The following is a 23204-nucleotide window of genomic DNA, read 5'->3' on the forward strand; positions in this document are numbered from 1 at the left end:
TGCTAGTTCTCTTTTTTTCTACACAAATGCACCCCTGCTTTATATATGGTTCTGCCCTTTCTTATCTCTCACTTAATGATAGACCTTGGCAGCATTCTCCATCTCTGAGCAGCTCAAATTGGACCATTGCATCCTTCTCTCCTGGAGGACTGGAGGGGTCACATTTTTTTTTTTATTGAAGTACAGTCGACTTACATTATTAGACTAGGTTCAAGTATACAGCATAGTGATTCAATATTTTTATAGATTATACTCCATATAAAGCTATTATAAAATATTGGCTATATTCCCATCCTTGTATCTTATCTAGTTTATACCTAGTAGTTTGTTCCTGTGAATCCTCTTCCCCTCTCTTCCCCTCCCTCTTTTCTACCCCCACCCCCACCCACAGCTCCCCCCACCCCATCCCACCCCCAGAGCCACTGTTTTAAGGTTTTATCTTATCAACCACACTGCTTTATTTGGTTTTATGGAAGGACCCCTAGAGGCCTGTGAACTACAGCCTTGGGTGAAGGAGGTCCATAAGTGCATACAGAGGAGACAGCCTATTGCTACATTGCAGACTTTCCCAGCACCCACCAGAACAGAAGCAAGAGATCCCATCAAGCGTGTGGTGAGAAGTGCCCGGAAGGCAGGTAACCAGGCTTCTATTTCCAGATCTGCCTGACTCACTGTGACCGTAGGTGCCTCTGTACTCTGGCTACCTTCTCTGTGGAATGGGCATAATTCTGGCTACCCCAACATCCCTGAAAGACACAGGAGGAAGTGCTTGAGAGAAAGGGTATGTTTCAAGTGGGCAGAAAACAGTCAACAGAGCATTTCCTCCAGAGTAGTAAGGAAGATGGTTTTAATCCTTTGAGTGAAAGTGAAGTCGCTCAGTCATGTCTGACTCTTTGCAACCACATGGACTGTAGCCTACCAGGCTCCTCCATCCATGAGATTTTTCAGGCAAGGATACTGGAGTGGATTGCCATTTCCTTCTCCAGGGGATCTTCCCAACCCAGGGATCGAACCTGGGTCTCCCGCACTGCAGGCAGATGCTTTACCATCTGAGCCACCAGGGAAGCCAGTCTTTTGATGGGAACCCTTTTTAAAATCATAGAACTATTCTAACATGTATTAAGAAAAAAATGGCTTAGCACATCAAACATCCACAGGCATAGTGTTGCTTAGGATGAGGGTGAATTTTTTCAAGGAAAACAGGTGAATTCAGATGATGTTATATATTGAGTGACTAATGATACAAGTGCTACAGGGATTTAGTGAAAACCGTTCGGGTGGTATGCAAATGATTGACATTTGGGAAACATTGAATTAGCAGGTATTTGGGGGGCAAATAATGAAATCAAACTTACAAATACTTATATGAAAAACCAGTTTAAGCATTTCTTCTTATTTAATGCAAACATATAGGACACAGTAAATCAGATTTTCACAAATTTTTTCTGTAAAGGGCCAGATATAGTTAATAGTTAAGGCTTTGTGGGCTACAGACACTGCACTTTCATTGGAGAAGGAAATGGCAACCCACTCCAGTATTCTTGCCTAGAGAATCCTGTGGACAGAGGAGCCTGGTGGGTTGCCATCTATGGGTTCACACAGAGTTGGACACGACTGAAGCGACTTAGCATGCGTGCATGCATTGAAAACATAAATAGTACTCTGAGCCTGAGGACCATACAGAAACAGGCTGGGTTTTCAACTTTACAGATCCTTGCAGAAAATTAAGGAATTTATTGAACAGATAATATCTGCTAGTGCCCCTAATGTAGGTGCAACAACCTGTAGGGGACCTATTTATTAATGACATTTATAAATACATTAATGTTCTACTTACTCCCTCTTTTTTTCAGTATTATTATGAACTCATGGGTTTTTATGCATTTAATATATTTCAATTAATCCCATACTTTCTTTTTAAAGATGTTCAAATTGTCCCATCTTTGCCAGTAAAAATCCCTTCAAGGAGTCCTTTGACCCACCGAAGTAGTCTTTGATGGGCTTTCCCTTATGGCTCAGTAGTAAAAAGTTCACCTGCCAATTCAGGAGACATGGGTTCGATCCCTGGGTTGGGAAGATCCCCTGGAGAAGGAAATGGGAACCCACACCAGTATTCTTGCCTGGAGAATCCCATAGACAGAGGAGCCTGGTGGGCTACAGTCCACAGGGTCACAAAAGAATGGATACAATTTAGCGACTAAACAACAGCAACAAGTAGTCTTTGATAGCTTCCTTTGTTTTCTGGTATGGTAAGAGATCTCAGGCTCATCTTGTACATTTCCTGCATCAAAACTCATATCAGCAGTTTTTCTAAGAAACCCTGGTTCATTTTAGTCGAGAATGGTATTTAGAGGCCAAAATCTAGGTGTTTGGAATGGACATATTTGCATTTATGAACAAAAATGACATCCAGGGAATGTCCTGGTCCTTGGAGCAATTCCAACTGCCCCTCTAAAGGTCTCCTTCACCCTCTTCAGCCTGGTACAGTTAGCCCCGTCAATCGCTCTGACCTGGCTAAGTTCTCAAGAACAAAGAGTCAGTCATGCCCTGGGGCTAAAGAGGCAGAAACATGAAAGATCTTTTTCAATATCCAGAGTCCAATCCATTTTCAGGTTAACCTTCAATTAACTATAGAAATCCAGCTACCCAGAACTCTTATTCCCTGATAATCTTGGATAATTGAGGTTTTGCTGCAAAATTAAGTACAGGGGATTTTAATGATAGCATCTGACCTACAATTTATAGGGGTCACAGAGTCAGATGTCCACATAAGCCAAGGCAGGGAATTAAAAAAAGAGTGAAGTGAGCTGAGCTGAGTATAAGAAAATAGAAAACTGGGGAGAATTGGGGTGAACACAGGCTAAGGAGGGCTTTTTTAGAAGAAACTGCCATGTAGGGACAATTATCAAATCTTTCTGATTTTTTAAAAGTTGAAGAAAATCTATTTTTTTTTAAATGTGAACTTGCATAATTTTGAGATGGCATGGATTTAAATGTTTTGTTAAAACTTTATTTAGATGTAATTTACAGACAAAATACTTCCATTTCAAGTATAGCATTTGATGCTGCTGCTGCTGCTGCTAAGTCGCTTCAGTCGTGTCCGACTCTGTGCGATCCCATAGACGGCAGCCCACCAGGCTCCCCCGGCCCTGGGATTCTCCAGGCAAGAACACTGGAGTGGGTCGCCATTTCCTTCTCCAATGTATGAAAGTGAAAAGTGAAAGTGAAGTCGCTCAGTCGTGTCCGACTCCTAGCGACTCCATGGACTGCAGCCTACCAGGTTCCTCCATCCATGGGGTTTCCCAGGCAAGAGTACTGGAGTGGGGTGCCATTGCCTTCTCCAAGCATTTGATGAGTTATTACAAATGCATCATCTAATTAACCACCATCTCACTCAAGATATAGAATACTTGCATCACCTCCAAAAGGCTCCCTGGTTTACACTTTGGGTGGATCCACTATTCATATCAGGCCCAGAAAATCACTGTTCTGCTTTCTATCACTGTAGATTAGTTGTGTCTTTTCCAGAGCTTCATATAAATAGAGTTGTATGGTATGTACCCTTTTTGTGTCTAGCTTCTTTTTCTCAGCATAATAGCTTTTTAAGAAAATATCCATCCATGTCATTGTATCAGTAGTTGGTTCCTTTTATTACTGAATAGTATTCCATTGTATAGATATGAAACAGGTTATTCACTCACCTGTTGGTGGACAGTTGCTTGTTTCCAGTTTGGGATTATTAATGAATAAGGCTGCTATTATTAATGAACAAGGCTGCTATGAGTATATATGTGCACATCATGTGTGAGCCTATGTTTTTGGTTCTCTTGGACAAATAAGAGGGGCCCTGCAAGGTTGTATGATCAGCACCTGTTGAACTTTATGAGAACTGCCAAAGTTTTCCAGAGTGACTGTACCATTTTGCATTCCAGCCAGTCATGTAGGAGAGTCTGATTCTCCCACATCTTCCCTAACACTAGATACTGTCAGTCCTTCTAGTGGGTGGGAAATGGTAGCCCACTGTGGTTTTGATTTGCATTTCCCCAGTGACTAATGATGTTAGGCATCTTTTCAGGCTCTTATGAGCCATTCACATATCTTCTTTTATGAAAAGTTTTTTTTAAATCATTTTCCCTTTCGGAGGGGAGAGGTTGTCTTATTGTGGAGTTGTAGGGGTTGTTTACGTATTCTGCATACAAATTCCTTGTCAGACATACAAGGATTTTCTCCCAGTGACTTACTCTTGCATTTCCTTGAAAGTGTTTTGAAAAGCAGAAGAATTAATTAGTTAATAAAGGATAATTTTTTTTCTTTTATCATTCATAATATAGTGTTCTATCTTAAAAGTCTTTTGCCTACCCCAAGATTGCATTGATTTTTCTCTTATACTTTCTTCTGGATGTTTTACAGTTTTAGCACATGTATTTAGGTCTCAGATCCATTTCAAGTCAATCTTAAGTGTGAAGTAGGAGTTGAGATTCCTTTTTCTTATAAAGATATCCATTATTGCAGCATATTTTGTTGAAAAGATTATCCATTCTGCATGAATTACCTTGGCACCTTTCTAGGTCTATTTCTAGAGTTTATTCCATCCCATTGACTAATATCTCTATTAGTACGCCTATCATCACACCAATATTGCACTGTTTTGATGACTGTACTTTATAGTAAGTTAAATCCTTTAACTTTGTTCTTTTTCAAAAGTTTTTTTTTTCTATTTTAGTGTTTTTACTTTTCCATGTAATGTTTGGAATCACTTGTCAATTTCTAGATGTCTGCTGGGATTTTGATTTAAATTGAATTAATTCTAGGGATTGATTTGAGGTTAATTGACATCAACACTGAGACTTCTGACCCATGAATATCTTCACTTATTGAGGTTTTCTTTATTTTTTAATTTACTTATTTCTGAAAATTTATTTATTTTTAATTGGAAGATAATTGCTTTACAATATTGTGTTGGTTTCTGCCATACATCAACATGAATCAGCTATAAGTATACATATGTCCCCTCCCACTTTAAGCCTCCCTCCCACCTCCCAATAAGTTTTCTTTAAATTAAATAATTAAAAAAAAACAAACACGAAGGGCACTGAGACAGTTAAATAGGGGAAAGAATAGTCTTGGTGTTGGCGTAAGTGGTTATCCTCATGTGAAAGAATGAAACTGAACCCCTACCTCACACCATATACAAAAATTAATTCAAACTGGGTCAAAGACCTCAAAGTAAGATCTAAAACTATAAAACTCTTAGAATAAATCATAGGAATGATTCTTTATGACCTTGAGTTAGGCAATGAATTCTTAGATACCATACCAAAGCATAAACAATAAAAGAAATATGGACAAGTTGGGCATCATGAAAATTAAAACCTTATGCTAAATGAAAGACCAGTCACAAAATACCAGATAATATATAGTTCCACTTATATGAAATGTCCAGAATAGGCAATCTACAGAGACAGAACATAGATTTGTGGTTGCCTGGAGGTGGGGTAGGGTAGAGGAAGGAGTGGGGAGTGACTGGTGATGGGTACAGTTCCTTTCAGGGGAGATGAAAATGTTTTAAAATATATTGTGGTAAAAAAAAAATATATATATATATTGTGGTGATGGATGAACAACTCTGTGAATATACCCACTGAATCTGCACTTTAAATGGGCGAGTTATATAGTATGTGAATTCTATCTCAACAAAACTGTTATTTACAAAAGGAAATTATATATTTGTTAAAATACTGTGCAGCTTCCCTGGTGGCTCTGATGATAAAGAATCCTCCTTCAATGCAGGAGACCTGGGTTCAATGCCTGGGTGGGGAAGATCCCCTGGAGGAGGGCATGGCAACCCACTCCAGTATGCTTGCCTGCAGAATCCCCATGGAAAGAGCAGCCTGGTGGGCTACAGTCCATGGGGTTGCAGAGAGTTGGACACAACTGAGTGACTAAGCATGGACACTTGTGCTAACAACAACAAAACCTTTGGCAAACCCAGTAGAGCTCATGGGTCATCCATTGGCAACATCGAATGGAGGGTTCAGAAGAATTGACCATATTAAATAGTATCAATATTTATGTGTCTTTTGTCAAAATAATAAGTAGAGACACTCACTGGGTTTCTCATTATCCATCCCCTAGGACACTGAGTCAAATCTCAAGTGCAATTTGTGTCTGAAAGTGAGCAGATGTTTTCTCTTAGAAGAAAACAGAAATGATTGTACACAGCATTTACTGTTTCTGCATTTGCTGCCAGGAATGTTACCACAAGTTCAGGGACAAGGTGTAGATAATAATCTGTGACTCTTGAAGCATGACCGACTGCATCCGCTCTTCCCGAGTTCATACCTGGACTTGGTCTCCACTTGGCTTGTTTGGGTTGGTTTAAGCTGTAAGCTAATTCAAACCTTTCTACACAAGGTGTGTATACATTCCAAACACAGGCCACCTATCACCCGGGAGGTGAAATCTGACAAGAACAACATAAAGTTGTTTATAGCATTTATTGATTTTAACTTGGCTAATGTCCCAGACTAGTTAGGTGATAAGACAGTACTCAACAAACTTCTGTTATTTACCTACCATTCACAGTTCTTGTTGCATGTAATACTATTGTTTAATCAATATTTTTAAATCAATTTCTCTCTCTCTTTTTTTTTTTAACTTACGTGTATCTATGAACCTAAAGCAAAAGCCAGTGTCTCTTGTTTATTAACAGAAGATCTCTCTTAAAAAGAAGCCCAGTGGTACACGTGCCTCTTTCAATTCTGGTTTCCTCGGTGTCTATGCCCAGCAGTGGGATTGCTGGGTCATAAGGCAGTTCTATTTCCAGTTTTTTAAGCAATCTCCACACTGTTCTCCATAATGGCTATTCTAGTTTGCATTCCCACCAACAGTGTAAGAAGGTTTCCTTTACTCTACACCCTCTCCAGCATTTATTGCTTGTAGACTTCTGGATCGCAGCCATTCTGACTGGTGTGAAATAGTACCTCATTGTGGTTTTGATTTGCATTTCTCTGATAATGAGTGATGTTGTACCCCAATGTTCATTGCAGCACTGTTTATAATAGCCAGGACATGGAAGCAACCTAGATGTCCATCAGCAGATGAATGGATAAGAAAGCTGTGGTACATATACACAATGGAGTATTACTCAGCCATTAAAAAGGAATACATTTGAATCAGTTCTAATGAGGTGGATGAAACTGGAGCCTATTATACAGAGTGAAGTAAGCCAAAAAGAAAAACACCAATACAGTATACTAATGCATATATATGGAATTTAGAAAGATGGTAACGATAACCCTGTATGCGAGACAGCAAAAGAGACACAGATGTATAGAACAGTCTTTTGGACTCTGTGGGAGAGGGAGAGGGTGGGATGATTTGGGAAAATGGCATTGAAACATGTATAATATCATATGTGAAACGAATCGCCAGTCCAGGTTCAATGCAGGATACAGGATGTTTGGGGCTGGTGCACTGAGACGACCCAGAGGGATGGTACGGGCAGGGAGGCGGGAGGGGGGTTCAGAATGGGGAACACCTGTATACCCGTGGTGGATTCATGTTGATGTATGGCAAAACCAATACAATATTGTAAAGTAATTAGCCTCCAATTAAAATAAATTTAAATTAAAAAAAAAAAAGAAGCTCAGTGAAAACAGAAGGTTGTTGATACCAGATAGACAGCGGAGGACACAGGAGCCAGGCAGCCACAGTCCATAGCAGGGTAAAGAGTACGACACGGCTTAACGACTCAACAACAACCATTGCCTGACAAGGCTCTGAGCTTGAGGTCTCATTGTTAAACTGGGAGATTAGAGGGGCTTAGAGAGATGGGCTTCCCTGGTGGCTCAGATGGTAAAGAATCTGCCTGCAATGCGGGAGACCCAGGTTCGATCCCTGGGTCGGGAAGATCCCCTGGAGAAGGGAATGGCAACCCACTCCAGTATTCTTGCCTGAAGAATTCCATGGACAGAAGAGCCTGGTGGGCTTCAGATGCAAAGAGTTGGACACAACTGAGCAACTAACATTTTCACTTTCAGACGGATATTAGTGACCTAAGACTTTCTTCTTGACCGAATCAGAATGGTTAAAGGAGAATGCACAAGAGTATATATCAGAGAGACCCTGGATCAATTTTTTCCACAACTTTTCATTGGAGCCGTGAACTTCCTTATGTTCAAGCTGGTTTTAGAAAAGGCAGAGGAACCAGAGATCAAATTGCCAACATCCGCTGGATCATCGAAAAAGCAAGAGAGTTCCAGAAAAACATCTATTTCTGCTTTATTGACTATGCCAAAGCCTTTGACTTTGTGGATCACAAGAAACTGTGGAAAATTCTGAGAGAGATGGGAATACCAGACCACCTGACCTGCCTCTTGAGAAATCTGTATGCAGGTCAGGAAGCAACAGTCAGAACTGGACATGGAACAGACTGGTTCCAAATAGGAAAAGGAGTACGTCAAGGCTGTATATTGTCACCCTGCTTATTTAACTTCTATGCAGAGTACATCATGAGAAACACTGGACTGGAAGAAACACAAGCTGGAATCAAGATTGCCGGGAGAAATATCAATAACCTCAGATATGCAGATGACACCACCCTTATGGCAGCAAGTGAAGAGGAGCTAAAAAGCCTCTTGATGAAAGTGAAAGAGGAGAGTAAAAAAGTTGGCTTAAAGCTCAACATTCAGAAAACGAAGATCATGGCATCCGGTCCCATCCCTTCATGGGAAATAGATGGGGAAACAGTGGAAACAGTGTCAGACTTTATTTTGGGAGGCTCCAAAATCACTGCAGATGGTGACTGCAGCCATGAAATTAAAAGACGCTTACTCCTTGGAAGAAAAGTTATGACCAACCTAGACAGCATATTGAAAAGCAGAGACATTACTTTGCCGACTAAGGTCCGTCTAGTCAAGGCTATGGTTTTTCCAGTAGTCATGTATGAATGGGAGAGTTGGACTGTGAAGAAGGCAGAGTGCCGAAGAATTGATGCTTTTGAACTGTGGTATTGGAGAAGACTCTTGAGAGTCCCTTGGACTGCAAGGAGACCCAACCAGTCCATTCTGAAGGAGATCAACCCTGGGATTTCTTTGGAAGGAATGATGAAACTCCAGTACTTTGGCCACCTCATGCGAAGAGTTGACTCATTGGAGAAGACTCTGATGCTGGGAGGGACTGGGGGCAGGAGGAGAAGGGGATGACAGAGGATGAGATGGCTGGATGGCATCACCGACTGGATGGACGTGAGTCTGAGTGAACTCCGGGAGTTGGTGATGGACAGGGAGGCCTGGCGTGCTGCGATTCATGGGGTTGCAAAGTGTCGGACACAACTGAGCGACTGAACTGAACTGAATGTATTCTTCACCTCTTGGGCCTTGGGGTGCTGGACCATACAAGACAGATGAAGCCCCAGTTCTTTCCAGGTTTAGGGTTGTGGATTGAAGTAACATAAGGAATTAAGTAACATAAGAAGCACATTGCAGTGCCTGGATCGTGGTAAATACTCAGTACTTTGATGTTATTCTCGTAGTTGTTATTATAATTATTATTACTTTATTATGCCAGAGCAGGGAATGGGCTCTCTGGGAAAAAGAAGGGTTGGGTTAATCTGTGAACATCTGTCCACCAGCCATGACAGCCTGGAGAGGCACATGGAGCTTGCATCCCATCAGAGAGCAGAGACAGTGGAGTTAGCAAGTACAGCCCTTAGTGCTTTGACCAGAAAGGTGAGACGTGCTACTGTGTCAGAAAATTAGGTCAGCAGTGAGCATGCTTGGGTAAGTTTAAGATCTCTGTTTAGATATCAAGGTCTGGCATCATTCATTTCAATATTCAGTGATGTCCCAGGCATTGTGCTGGGCTTGTCGGGAATACAGCGTTGCTACCCTTGGGGGGCTTATGACGTCAGGAGAGTGACAAGCCACAGGACAAGTAAGTATGACACAGAGTAGAACGGGGAGAATTTCCTTCTCGATTGGTTGCAAATGACAGACATCCAGTTTGTATCAGCATGAGTAAGAAAGAAAATTTACTGGTTCCTGTATCTGCTGAGTCCAGGAATAAAGGGCTTCAGCAATGGCTGGATCCAGGTGTTCAAGTGATGTCAGAAATCTTGGTCTCATGGCTCTGCTTTCCTCTGTTGGCTTTCCTTTCAGGCAGCCTCCCCATTTGTGATGCCAAACACCACCAGCTTAGTAGTCTTAGCTGAAAGGGAGGTTGCTGCCTAAGTTGGACGCATGTGGGCTCAGTCGCTTCAGTTGTGTCTGACTGTTTGTGACCCCGTGGACTGTAGCCCACCAGGCTCTCCTGTCTGTGGGGGAGGATTCTCCAGGCAGGAATACTGGAGTGGGTTGCCATGCCCTCTTCTAGGGGACCTCCCTGACTCAGGGACTGACCCCACGTCTCCTTTATCTCCTGTATTGGAGGCAGATTCTTTACCTACTGAGCTACCTGGCAAGCCCACACTTCCTCAGTTACTCCAGTATAAAGTACCAGAACTGAATTCCAATGGTCCAAACTGGGGTCGTGCGAGACCCCTGCCCCAGAGCTAGGCATGGTGGCCTGGCCACCCATACCCACTGAGCCTGGGGGAGGGGTTCATGTGGGAACATCAGAGCCGGGGGAGGGGGTTCTGGGAAGCAGACACCGCCCTGCCCACCGTAGAGCCCCCAGAGAGACAGAGGCTCTGAGAGAAAGGCAGGGGTCATTCCAGCCAGGGAATCAGGACAATTTCACAAAGGAAGTTTGGCCTGTTGGGGCTCCAGGGATGGGGCTGGGGTACTCCTGCAGCAGGTTCCAGCTCTGTATCTGGGGAGAAGGAAGGAGGAAGCAGGTATTTCCTGAGATGCCATCATCTGCCAGGCTCTTTGACAAGTTTCCTGGTTAACATCCCAAGAGCCCTGTCTGCTCACACAGGTGGGAAATAGTCTCGGAAGGTTTCCCATTGCTGGATGAACCTCAGCTAGCTCCCAGGGCTCCTGGACCACCCTCACCCACTCTGGGCCGTCTCCACCCAAGCAGCTGGGCAATCTCTACACTGCAGAGTTGACAGCGTCTCACCGCCGCTGAAACCCCGATCCTCAGCCTGGCTCACAAGGCCTTGCCCGCTGCCCACCACCACTCCTCTCCTGCCCTCCCCTTCAACTCCTCCAAGAACTCACTCCCAGATTTAGGAGGAGTGGTATTTATTTGTAACAATGGTAGTTGACGCTTAGGTGCCAGGCCTTAATCAACACTCTGCATTTTCATTCATTTCAGTCTTCACAGCAACCCTGTGAGGTGGGGACCGTTATTATCTCCATTTTATAAGACGAGGAAACTGAGCCACTGAGAAAGTGATTTGCTCAAAGTCACCCAGCTAGAAAGTAGCAGAGCCAAGATTCAAAGCCAGGCATTTCTCTCCAGAGTCCTCATTCTTAACCACCACTGCCTCCTGCCTCTGGGCGCTCAGGGTCCCCATCCTTCCTGTCACATTTCCTAACTACTCATTCTGATGGGTTAAATGACTGATGTCTGTCTCAGCACTAACAGCTGCTGTAAAGGCAGCCAACACTTAGTCTGTGCTGGGCACTGTGTTTAGCACCTTTTAGGCATCAGTCAATTTCACCCTCTCACAATTGTGTAAAAACTAGGTACAGTTGTCCCTGTTTTGCACACAGAGAACCTAAGAAGTTGAGAGTTTAAGTAACTTGTCCACTAAGCTGGAAATTCCCAGGGGGAAGAAACCATGTCCATTTTGCTCATCACTGAGTTCAGAGGGGCTAATTAAGTGCCTGGCATACAGTAGACCCTTAATAAAGGTTTTGGGGTGGGCAATAGTGGTAAAAAACTCACCCACCAATGCAGGAGTTGTAAGAGATTGAGGTTGGGTCCCTGGGTTGGGGAAATCCCCTAGAGGAGGCCATGGCAACCCACTCCAGTATTCTTACCTGGAGAATCCCATGGACAGAAGAGCCTGGTGGGCTACAATCCATAGGGTCCCACCAAATCGGACATGACTTTAACGACTTAGCACCCAGCTGGCTGGATGATAAATGGCAAGATGGAAGGGAGGGAGGTGGGGAGGAAGGGAGAGAGGGCCAGCCTGCCTGTCTCCAGTGCCCATCCTCTGGTCATAGCTGGGAGATCCTGGGACGTGAGGCTGGCGTGGTGTCTGACGTGGCTCTCGCGGCTGTCTCTGCAGGAGCCATGATGCACGTGAAGAAGTACCTGCTCAAGGGCCTGCATCGGCTGCAGAAGGGCCCCGGCTACACATACAAGGAGCTGCTGGTGTGGTACTGTGGCAACACCAACACCCATGGACCCAAGCGCATCATCTGCGAGGGGCCCAAGAAGAAGGCCATGTGGTTCGTGCTCACCTTGCTCTTCACCTCCCTCGTCTGCTGGCAGTGGGGCCTCTTCATCAAGACCTACCTGAACTGGGAGGTCAGCGTCTCCCTCTCCATCGGCTTCAAGACCATGGACTTCCCCGCCGTCACCATCTGCAACGCCAGCCCCTTCCAGTAGGTGGTCCCTGGAGCACGGCTGGTCTCAGCAGGGCTGCTTCCCTTCATTTTCCGTCCTTCTTTCCCATTTCCTCCTTTTTCTTTCTCTCTCTCTCTCTCTTTCCCTCTTTGCAGCAAGTAAGATTCAAAATTCATAAACCTCCTCAGCTTAAAAAGAACCTCCAAAAATACCTGGGAGTCCCTTCAGTCACGCTCAGTTCAGTTCAGTCGCTCAGTTGTGTCCGACTCTTTGCAACCCCATGAATCGCAGCACGCCAAGCTCAGTCACACTAGGGCCTATTTATTGATTCAATGTGTATTTATTGAGCACCTACTATTGCCACCTACTATTGGGGCTTCCCTTGTGGCCCCGATGGTAAAGAATCCACCTGCAATGCAGGTTTGATTCCTTGGTCAGGAAGAACTCCTGGAGAAGGGAATGGCTTACCCACTCCAGTATCCTTGCCTGGAGAATTCCATGGACAGAGAAGCCTGGCAGGCTACGGTCCATGGGGTCATAAAGAATAACACAACTGAGCAACTAACACACTACTATTGCCAAGCACTGCTATGGGGCACCAGAAATACATCTGTAACTTAAACAAAGTTCCTCCTGTCCTCATCACAGCCTCCCAGAGAAAACAGACATTCATCTTTTCTTCCATAAATATTGAAATCATTCTCATCGTGAGGATTAAACTGGACCTGTATCCAGGGTTTAGTGCCCTCTCCTACAGGAAATTCTCCAGCCATCTATAGCAACCATGCATTGAGTGCATTTCATAATATTGCTTAAATGCCAGGCAATATGTTGAGTGTTCTTTGGATAATTCATGTCATTCTAATCCACACAACCACTGTGGAGTGGGGGGCCACTACTCTAGTAGCCCCAGTTCACAGGTCAGGAAATGGAGATTCAGAGTGGTGAGGGAACTTACCCAGAGACACACAGTGAGCAACTGTGGGATTCGAATCTAGGTCTTATCTGACTCCAGAGCTGCCACTGTTTAACCACTGGATGGCAAGGCCTAGGAAGGAGACACCCAAGGAGACCCAGCCTAGTCGGTTGACGAAAGGCAGGGGGTCACAGAAAAATGCCCCAGGAAATGAGTAGACATTAGCCAGGTGGAATGAAGAGAGTGCTCCAAGTGGAGGACATAGTACATGCAAAGGTCCTGGGGTGAGACAGAGCCTGGTGCATTCAAGGGGCTGAAAAATGAGCCAGCCTGTCTGAGTCACAGGAAACATTCTTGTCCAAAAGGAGGTCCTGGAAGGAAAATCATACTTCCTGGTTACATTTCCAGTTATCAGAAAGTCACCTCATTCTGGTCATAGGGCTGTTCTTCCTTGCTTGGGTTGGTCTTTGAAGCTACTCAAGAAAACTCTTAATAGTTATAATAACAGACCCTGCTTATAAGCATCACCCTATTGAATCCTCCAAAAATCCTCTAGGGTAAATGTTTTGATCCCCCACTATTTCACAGATGAGAGAAGAGAGCCTCAGAGAGGTTAACCTACCCACGGTCACACAGATATCAAGTGGCCTGCTGTGCTGGGTTTAGTCACTCAGTTGTGTCCGACTCTGCAACCCCATGGACTGTAGCCCGCCAGGCTCCCCTGTCCACGGGGATTCTCCAGGCAAGAATACTGGACTGGGTTGCCATGCCCTTCTCCAGGGAATCTTCCCAACCCATGGATCAAACCCAGGTGTCCCGCATTGCAGGCAGATTCTTTAACGTCTAAGCCACCAAGGAAGCCTAAGAATACTGGAGTGTGCATAGCCTATGCCTTCTGCAGGGGATCTTGCTGACCCAGGAATCAAACCAGGGTCTCCTGCATTGCAAGCAGATTCTTTACCAGCTGAGCCACCAGGGAAGCCCATTAAGTGGCATGCTAGAATTCAAACCCAGATCTTACCAAGCTTGACAGCAGCTGTAGACATCTAGGCTATAACAGCAGCCCCCACCCCACAGCCCAGCACATTCCCAGTCCTCCCCTCCCTGTGCACACAGAGGTGGCTGGTTTGGTGATCAGGGGACAGGCGGTGTCAGCATCTGTGACTGATGTTAGCTCTGGCCGCAGGCCGCCTGCATACCAGCACTTGGACCTATATCCAGGGTTTAGTGCCCTCTCCTACAGGAAGTCCTCCAGCCAGAGCTGACACACACCACCCTGCAGACCACACTCTGGGCAGAGTCTTGGATAAATTGGGTTCTGTATTGACAGGGGTGCAGGGCTTGGAGCCCCGCTACCCAGGGCCTGGTGGAAACACTCACTGGGGTGGGCACATTTCTGCTGGACTGACTGGTCACCATTTCTAGTATGGGAACCTCAGGGACTGAGAAGTTCCTGGATCCCAACCCCACAGTCTTCTCCCTGCTGAAACTGGCTCCTATTCCCCAAATTGCTGCTGGAGATTTAGAACCTCAAGGTCACAGACCTGCCCCTCTTCCAATATTATACCCCTCCTGGGAAGAAGTCCAAACCCTGTGCACCCACAGATACCAACTGGGGCCCACCAAACCCAGGTTCTCAGCTCTGCGCCTCTTCAGTGGGGTGAGCTCAGGAAATCCCAGCAACTCCAAGAGTTTCTTTATCCACATGTTGGGGGGGTCACTGTAGAATTTTATTTATAAATTAACTCAAAGAAGATGCAGGGAATACCTAGCACTGATACATGGTGAGGGGTCAGTAACCAGGAGTCTTAGGATTCTGTCTCAGGAGCATGAGAATTTCATAGGGAGAGAGACCCGGTCTGTCTTGTTTGTTAGAATAGCCTCTGTGCCTTGCACATAGTGTTAACAGCCTCTGTGTACTTGGCACATGGTAGATACTCACCAAATACTGGGTGAAGAATGAGTGAGCAGGTGGTGGAAGGAGGCACGGATGCATGGGTGGGTGGGTCATGAGGTGGGTGCTGGGCGTGGGGAGGAGCAGCCTTCCACACGTGGTGGCAGCCACGCTGGAGTAGGGGGGGACTGGACTCCGGCCGCTCTGCTCTGCAGGTGCCCTCCTTGCCCCTCTGACTGGCCCTCTCCCCCACCTAGGTACTCCAAAGTCCAGCATTTGCTGAAGGACCTGGACACACTGATGGAGGCAGTCCTGGGGAGGATCCTGGGTCCCGAGCTCAGCCAGGTCAATGCCACCAGGGCCCTGAACCTGTCTATCTGGCACCACACGCCCCTGGTCTTCATCAACGAGCAGAACCCCCACCACCCAGTGGTTCTGGACCTGTTTGAGGACAACTTCAATGGCTCAGCAAGCAGCAGTCCAGCACCAGGAAGGCCCTGCAGTGCCCACAGGTGCAAAGTAGCCATGAGACTAGTAAGTGGGTCCCCTTCCCCAGGCACGGCTCAAACAGTGGGCCCTCTCCAGTGAGTCTGATGGGAGTCTTTTTCCCTAACTAATCTGGGTCTTGGCTAGGGGAGAGCTGAGGGTGAAGTCAGCGTCTATCAGACTACATGGACTGAGCGAAGGGGAAGGGGTGGGTGGCTTCCTGAAGAAGGAATTAAGTCTTATTATCAGAAGACAGGAGCATAAATATTGGGCAGGAGGAAAACCACAGCTATGCTGTACAGTCATTGCCAAAGCAAAACTGGACTGCTGGGATGCCTGCAAGCCTGCAGGTGGGAAGAAGGTTCCCTGTCTGTGCCCAGGATCCCTGGGGGCTCTGTAACTACACGGAGCTCTGGGCCCAACTCCTGGAGAATCTGCAAGGGCAGTTCTGGGCCCAGACCCAGGAATCTGTCTTGTTAATGGGCTTCCTGGAGATTCTGATGATCCGCCCTGGTTGGGGACCCAGGCTGGGGCTATCCACTCCCCACTGCCTCCCATACCCCATATGTGGTCAGTATCTTCCCCCATCAGAGAGAGGGTCAGAACCTGAAGTCTCGAGTCCTTCATGGTCCACCCGGCCTCCAGGGGGCTGCCTCTGGATGTCTGCGAGAGGGCTGGGAGTGGAGTTGGGGGAGTGGAGGGTCAAGTGTGTCTGCTGCTCACGTGTCCATGTGAGCATGAGTGTGGGGCCACTTGTGTGACTCTAGGCATGTGGACACGTGTGTATGTGGTTGTAATGCCAGGACATCGTGTGACTGCAGGTGTTAGAAAGATGTCTGTGTGGACGTGACTGTGTGGATGTGTGTGCAAGTGAGTTGGCTCAGGCCTGAGGCAATGTTATATGGGGGTGGCTGGTGCTTTGTGTGTGTGAGTGGACAACCCAAGCCTTGTGACTGTGAGAGTGCCAACACACTGCCCACCAGCCCAGCTGCTGGCCACCCCAGCACCAAGGTGCCACCCAAGGAAGGGCAGCTAGCAGCACCCTCGCTGCCCTGACTTTCAGGGTGGGGGGGCCCTGCAGCAGCCCCCACCCACAGGAACTCCTCTTGCCACACCCCCCCACCCACCCCCGCCCAGTGCAGCCACAATGGAACCACATGCACCTTCCGGAACTTCAGCAGCGCCACCCAGGCCGTGACGGAGTGGTACACCCTGCAGGCCACCAACATCTTCGCACAGGTTCCAAACCAGGAGCTGGTGGCCATGGGCTACCCCGCTGAGCGGCTGATCCTGGCCTGCCTTTTCGGGGCAGAGCCCTGCAACTACAGGTGAGAGCCAGCGGGCCTCCCGAGGCTGGGGTCCCCATCCTGGGTCCACACCCCAGCTCGGCCACTCAGCATGCACCCCAGTTGTCTGTACCCTGCTGTCTTCGGCTTCTTAGAAGGAGTCTGAGAAGAGGATGCGTTGACGGCCCCATCACGTCCCGAGGGCATCGCTTTAGGGAAAGTCTGTAGGGAAAGAGGACGGCGCTAAGGGAGGATGTGGCCTCAGGTAGCATCTAACCCAGGCGTCATCCCCGTAAACTGCACTGCAGAGCTGTCCTCCCTTAAGTAGGGGGCCGGCCCCTTGCACATGGCCCCATCAGTCACTCTCTGCATGTGTGCCACCCCCAGGAGCATGGACTGGGGGTCTCCTAACTTCCCAGGCAAGGAGGCGGGAGAAGGGGCAGCCATGGGCTGTTATCCTCCAACGCCCAGCATCTACTGCCCTCAGTTTTCTCATCCCTAAGATGGGACAATAACCATATCTGTGTCTCATGTAGAGTAAATGAATCAGCTCATGTCAGCACTTAGAACAGAGCCCTAGAAGCCTTTGGCATAAACACCATTTTCCCAAACAACCCCAGGGTTGAGAAGATGGCAGGATGAGGGCAGCGTTAACTCCAAAAGCCTGGGTCCTCTTACACGTGGTCCACAGATCTCCACCTCCTTCCCCACACGACCACCTCCAGCTTCTGACCATCCAGACCCTGGGTCTGAGAGCCTAGCTCTGTCCCCAGCTGTCGGACAGACAGGCGAGTCACTTGGGAAGGGAGGCTGGGCACAGGCCGGCGAGCCGCTGAGGCCCCAGTGGCCCCTCCTGGCCTCGGGGCAGGCCTCCTGGTGTAGCGGCCGCCCCCCCCCCCCACCGCCCACCCCGAGTCCAGCCCCGGGCTTTGGCCGGTCCCATTTCCCCGAGGCACTAGTGTCCTCCTGGCCTGGGGCTTCAGATTTCCTACACTTCAGGTCTCTGGAGAAAGGGACTTTTTGCCGAGTCTTGCCGCTTTGGATGAGTGACAGGCTACCAGTTTCAAACTCCCAGGGACTGTGGCCTCAGCCCGCATCAGTCAGCTCATGAATCCTCGGGAACCTCTGTCGAGAATCTGCTGATTCTGTCCCCCAGAAAGCACAGGCACAGGCAGATGTAGGTCGTGTCAAGGAGTCAAGGCCCCCTGAGCGGACAGAGCTGCCCACCCAGCTCTTTGTGAGAATCAGAGAAGGAGGGAGCTCCAGGTGGAAGAGCTGTGTGCCGGCCCCCCACTGATGGCACACGTCCTCGCTGGCTGGTTGCAGGCTGGGTTCCAACTCCTCTCTCTTGGGAGGACTTGCTTCAGAGCCTACCTGCCCCACCACTCCTGGCAGCCTGCCTTAAGGTTGTGGGTACCCAGTAAACGAGGTCTGTGCCTATAAGTTCATCTTTACCCTCACAGCTAAAACAGAGAAGTGTAATATGGTAATTTAAAACATATGGCTTGTCTGCTCAGTCAGAATATGTCCTGAAGTGCGAGTGAGTTAAAAAAGTGGGATCTGTTAGGATCCACTGCTGCCCGGTTCCTGGTGCTTCGTGTGAGCATCTCTTAGTGGGACCCCAGGGCTCAAAGATGTGTGTTCTGCACACAGCGCGGTCCCTAAACAGAGCCCCGAGCGACTTCCTGGCCTGATCCAGGGCTGGAGCTAGCCTGGGGATGGCGTGCATGTTGCCAAGATGGCGCCCTCCAAAGCCAGCCCTATTTGGGTCAGGTGACTAGAAGATGGCTGATGGGCAGGCAGCACCCAGTGTTGGCCGCATAACTTTGTGGTGTGGCTGTGACTGGGGAATAAATCTAGTGAGGCGGTCAAGGCTGGACTCTGCAGTTAGACCACTGGGTTCAAATCCTTGCTCTGTCTTTCCAACTGTGTGGCTTCAAGCAAGTGTCTTAACCTTGATATGCCTCCATTTTCCTCCTGCATAAAATAGGCAACAACAGTGCCTACTCTGCGTGCATGTGTGTGCCCAATCATGTCTGACTCTGCGACCCCATGGACTGTAGCCCGCCAGGCTCCTCTGTCCTTGGGATTTCCCAGGAAAGAATACTGGAGTGGGTGCCATTTCCTCCTCCAGGGGATCCTCCCGACCCAGGGATCAAACCCATGTCTCTTGTGTCTCCTACACTGGCGGGCAGGTTCTTTACCACTGGCACCCCTGGGAAGCCCATGCCTACTCTCCTGGGTTCTTTGGACTATTAAATAAGTTAATGTGCGTGACAGGCTGACAGTAGCGATGAACTCATTATTACTCTCATTAAACCCACATTTCACAAGGAACTCATTCTTCAGTAATGATGCTAACACTTATTGCACCCTTCTTATGTCCAGGAGCTATTCTTAGCACTTTACATGTATAAAATCAGTCAGTCTAGCCCTGGCAACAAGCCCTTGTTTTATGTGATCCAGCACTGCTCAGAGAGGTTAAGCAACAGCTCTGAGGTCACACACCTGGTGAGTAGCCGAGGTGGCAGTCTGAGCCAGGCCCACCTGGCGTCACTTCATCGCTCATCAGAAATCGAGATCGTCTTCCTCCCCTGCCTACCCCTCCCAAGCCCGTTTCTTCAGCCCTCGGCAGTTCCCTGGCACGGAGACCCTGGTCCACCCGTCTCCATGCTGCTTCTCGGTCCCACAGCCTACTGGTTGCCCATCTTCCTGAATTAGCCTCAGACTCAGCGCCAGAGGACACGTGCCTCTCTCTGCCCTCCCAGTGTTGGGCCCCAGACACTTTGGCTCCCTTACTCTGTCCTGGTCTCCATCCTCTCTGCCTCCTATTAGCAAATGCTGAAGGTGCAGCCACTGCAGTTCTAGGAAAGTATGAGCCACGTTTGGACCCTGACACCAAGCCACCTGGGTTTGAATACCAGCTGGGCTTTCCCGGTGGCTCAGACGGTAAAGAACTCACCTGCAATGCAGGAGACCCGGGTTCGATCCCTGGGTTGGAACAATCCCCTGGAGAAGGGAATGGCTACCTACTCCAGTATTTTTGCCTGAAGAATCTCATGGACAGAGGAGCCTGATGGGCTACATACTGTCCATGGGGTTGCAAAGAGTCGGACACGACTGAGCGACTAATACTTTCAACTTTTCTGTTTGGGGGCATACTGCTTAGCTTCTCTGGGTCTCAGTTTTCTCATCTGGAAAATAGGGATAGTGAAATGACCTCATAAGGCTATCATGGGGATTAAGTGAGTTTACATAGATAAAGTGCTTAGAACAGTGCTAAGCATATGCTAAGAATTATAGGAGCAATTTAAAGATTAACTTTTTATTGTGGAGTAGTTTTGGATTTATAGAAGAGTTTCAAAGAGAGTGCACAGAGTTCCCTGGTACTCCTCCCCTAGCTTTCCCTATCCATAACATCTTAAGTCACCACGTAATCTATCAAAAGTAAGAAGCCAACATGGCCACATCACTAGAAAACAAACCCAACACTTTATTTGGATTTGTCGGTTTTTCCTGCTCAGGCTTCCATCCAAGAGACCACATTGCTGTCAGTTGTTATTCTCTTTCGTCCCCTCTGACTGTGACACTTTCTCAGATTTCCTTCTTCTGGATGACCATGACCGTTTCGGGGTGCTGGTCAGGTGTTTTATAGCAAGCCGTTGATCTGGGTTTATACAGATAAGATGGGTTTGGGGGAAGAAGACCACAGAGGTGGAGGGCTTCCTTGTCACATCCTATCAGGGGGTACGTGTTAGCCACTCAGTACCACCCGTGATGTTGACCCTCCTCCCTCGGTTAAGGTGGGGTGTGTTCAGCTTCTCCGGCCATGCTCTGTATCATGAGCTCTAAGTTCAGCCTGTACTCTGCGGGGTGAGGTCGGGGAAGCAGCACGGGGAGAGAGATTAAACTCCACTTCTCCTGGAGAGGGGAGCAGACACTATTTGGAATTCTTCTGTACAGAATGTCTTCTCCTTTTGTTTATTTATTCAATCATTTATTTATACTAGTATGGACTCTTGTATATTTGGGTTGTAATCCAATACCACACTATTTATTTTATTACTCAAAATGTTCCAGTGTTGGCCACTGAGAGCTCCTTCAGTTGGCTCCTGTGTCCCTTCGACATGTCCTCATCCACTTATTTATTGTTTTAGTACTTCCTTACTTTCTGGCACTAAAAGATGCCCCAGTCCTAGAATCAGCCATTTCTCTGAGAAGCTCCAGTCCTTTTATTGGAGAATGGGATTTAGAAACCAAGCTCTAGGCACATATGGCTTCCCTCATAGCTCAGTTGGTAAAAGAATCCGCCTGCAATGCAGGAGACCCTGGTTCGATTCCTGGGTCAGGAAGATCCCCTGGAGAAGGGATCGGTTACCCACTCCAGTATTCTTGGGCTGCCCTGGTGGCTCAGCTGGTAAAGAATCTGCCCGCAATGAGGGAGACCTCATTTTGATCCCTGGGTCAGGAAGATTCCCCTGGAGAAGGGATAAGCTACCCACTTCAGTATTCTGGCCTGGAGAATTCCATGGACTGTATAGTCCATGGGGTCGCAAAGAGTTGGACACAACTAAGCGACTTTCGCGTTCACTTTTTCAGGCACATTGTTGCTTCAAGAGTTGGTCCTCCGGTTTCTCCCTTCCCCAAACCCTGCTACCCAGTGCCACTGTTGTGCGGCCCCCAGCTAGGATGCTCCATCTCCCAGTCTTTGCGGGAAGCTGGCTGGTCTCTGTCTTTATGCCTCGCCTCTGTTCCAGGGAAGGTGTGGGGAGGGAAACGCTTAGCTCTGGAGCCAGAGTCGGCCAGTGCTGGGAGCAGCCTCTCCAGGTAAAGAACATTTATCAACAAGCAAATAGTTGGCAAGCCTCAGAGGGCAACCTAGGACAGGAGGGGATCTGGCCGCGCCCAGAGTCCCCTCCAGCTCCTGGGCGGTAGGTGTCCGAGGCAGCTTCTTGGGAACATCGCGTGCCCATGTCCCAGGGGCGGGGTCTCTAATGCCAGAGCCGGCGCCCAGCTGCAACTGGTTTTCCCCGCTCATTTCCTCCCTTGTGGCCGCAGCCCTGATCCCACCTGGGAGAGAGACTCCATGGGGCCTGCCCAGAGCGGTTTCTTCCCTCTGGGCCTTCAGTGTCCTCCCCACCCTCACTCCCACCCCCAGCCTGGGGTGCCCTTCGTCCACCCTGCACCTGCAAAGCTCAGCTACCTCTTACTCATCCTTCAAGTCTCAGCTCAGGCCTCATCTCCTCCAGGAAACCTCCCCCAACCCACTCCCCACCCCCACATCCACTCTTCCAGGCTTATCTCTGCTGCTACTCTTATCACATATTATAATTTATCCAACAAATATTTACTGAGTGTCTGTCTACCGAGTGCCAGACTCTGAGGATCGGGGGTGAATTTGTCCAGCAGTTCAGTGTGCTCAGCTTCCAGCCCCCACCTTAGTCCTTTTGGGTGGGTGCTGTTGTTGCCCCGGTGTTACGGGTGGAGAAACAAGGCACAGGGAAGTGAAGTGACTTCCCCCAAGCTCACCAGCGAGTAACTGGCAGAGCCAGAAGTCACATTCAGGCAGGCTGGCTCCCAAGCCTGAGCCCTTAGCTTTTAGGTTCTTTCTCTCCAGACAGACAGTTGCCCTCCCTGGGATTATTTTCTAAAGCAAGAGGCCGCTGATAAGCAATTAAGTCAAGAAGATGAGTTCAGCTTCTGATGCATGCCAGCTTGGGAATGTTGTTGTTGTTGTTGAGTTGTTAAGTTGTGTCCAACTCTTTGCGACCCCATGGGCTGTAGCCTTCCAGATTCCTCTGTCCGTGGGATTTCCCAGGCAGGAATACAGGAGTGCGTTGCCATTTCCTTCTCCAGGGGATCTTCCCAACCCACATCTCCTGCATTGGCAGGTGGATTCTTTACCACTGAGCCACCAGGGAAATAAGCAGGTGGAAATGGTCAAGTGACTGGGAGGTGACTTTGCATAGGCAGGTCAGGGGACATCTCTGGGCAGATGAAACCTGAAGGAGAAGAAACCAGATACTTGAAGATCTGCTCAGAGAATATTCCAGGCACAAGGAGCAGTGGGCCTTGAATTTGAAGACAACCTGGAGTGTCTCTGGAGTATAATGAACAAGGGAGAGGAAGCCAAGTGGGGCATTTGCATTTTATT

General features: G+C 47.9%; 1 protein-coding gene across 1 annotated transcript in view; it reads left to right on the plus strand.

Annotated features, from left to right (window-relative positions):
• The window catches only part of SCNN1B (sodium channel epithelial 1 subunit beta), a 73754-nt gene that overhangs the window by 36052 nt on the left and 14498 nt on the right, over positions 1–23204 (plus strand). The window contains exons 2-4 of the mRNA XM_040257790.1: positions 12188–12506; positions 15536–15812; positions 16902–17092. Coding sequence (XP_040113724.1) covers positions 12193–12506; positions 15536–15812; positions 16902–17092 — 782 coding nt within the window. The 5' untranslated portion in view covers positions 12188–12192. The remainder of the gene's footprint in view (positions 1–12187; positions 12507–15535; positions 15813–16901; positions 17093–23204) is intronic.

The sequence above is a fragment of the Oryx dammah genome, unplaced genomic scaffold, assembly GCF_014754425.2.
Source record: "Oryx dammah isolate SB20612 unplaced genomic scaffold, SCBI_Odam_1.1 HiC_scaffold_2, whole genome shotgun sequence".
NCBI classification, from domain to species: domain Eukaryota; kingdom Metazoa; phylum Chordata; class Mammalia; order Artiodactyla; family Bovidae; genus Oryx; species Oryx dammah.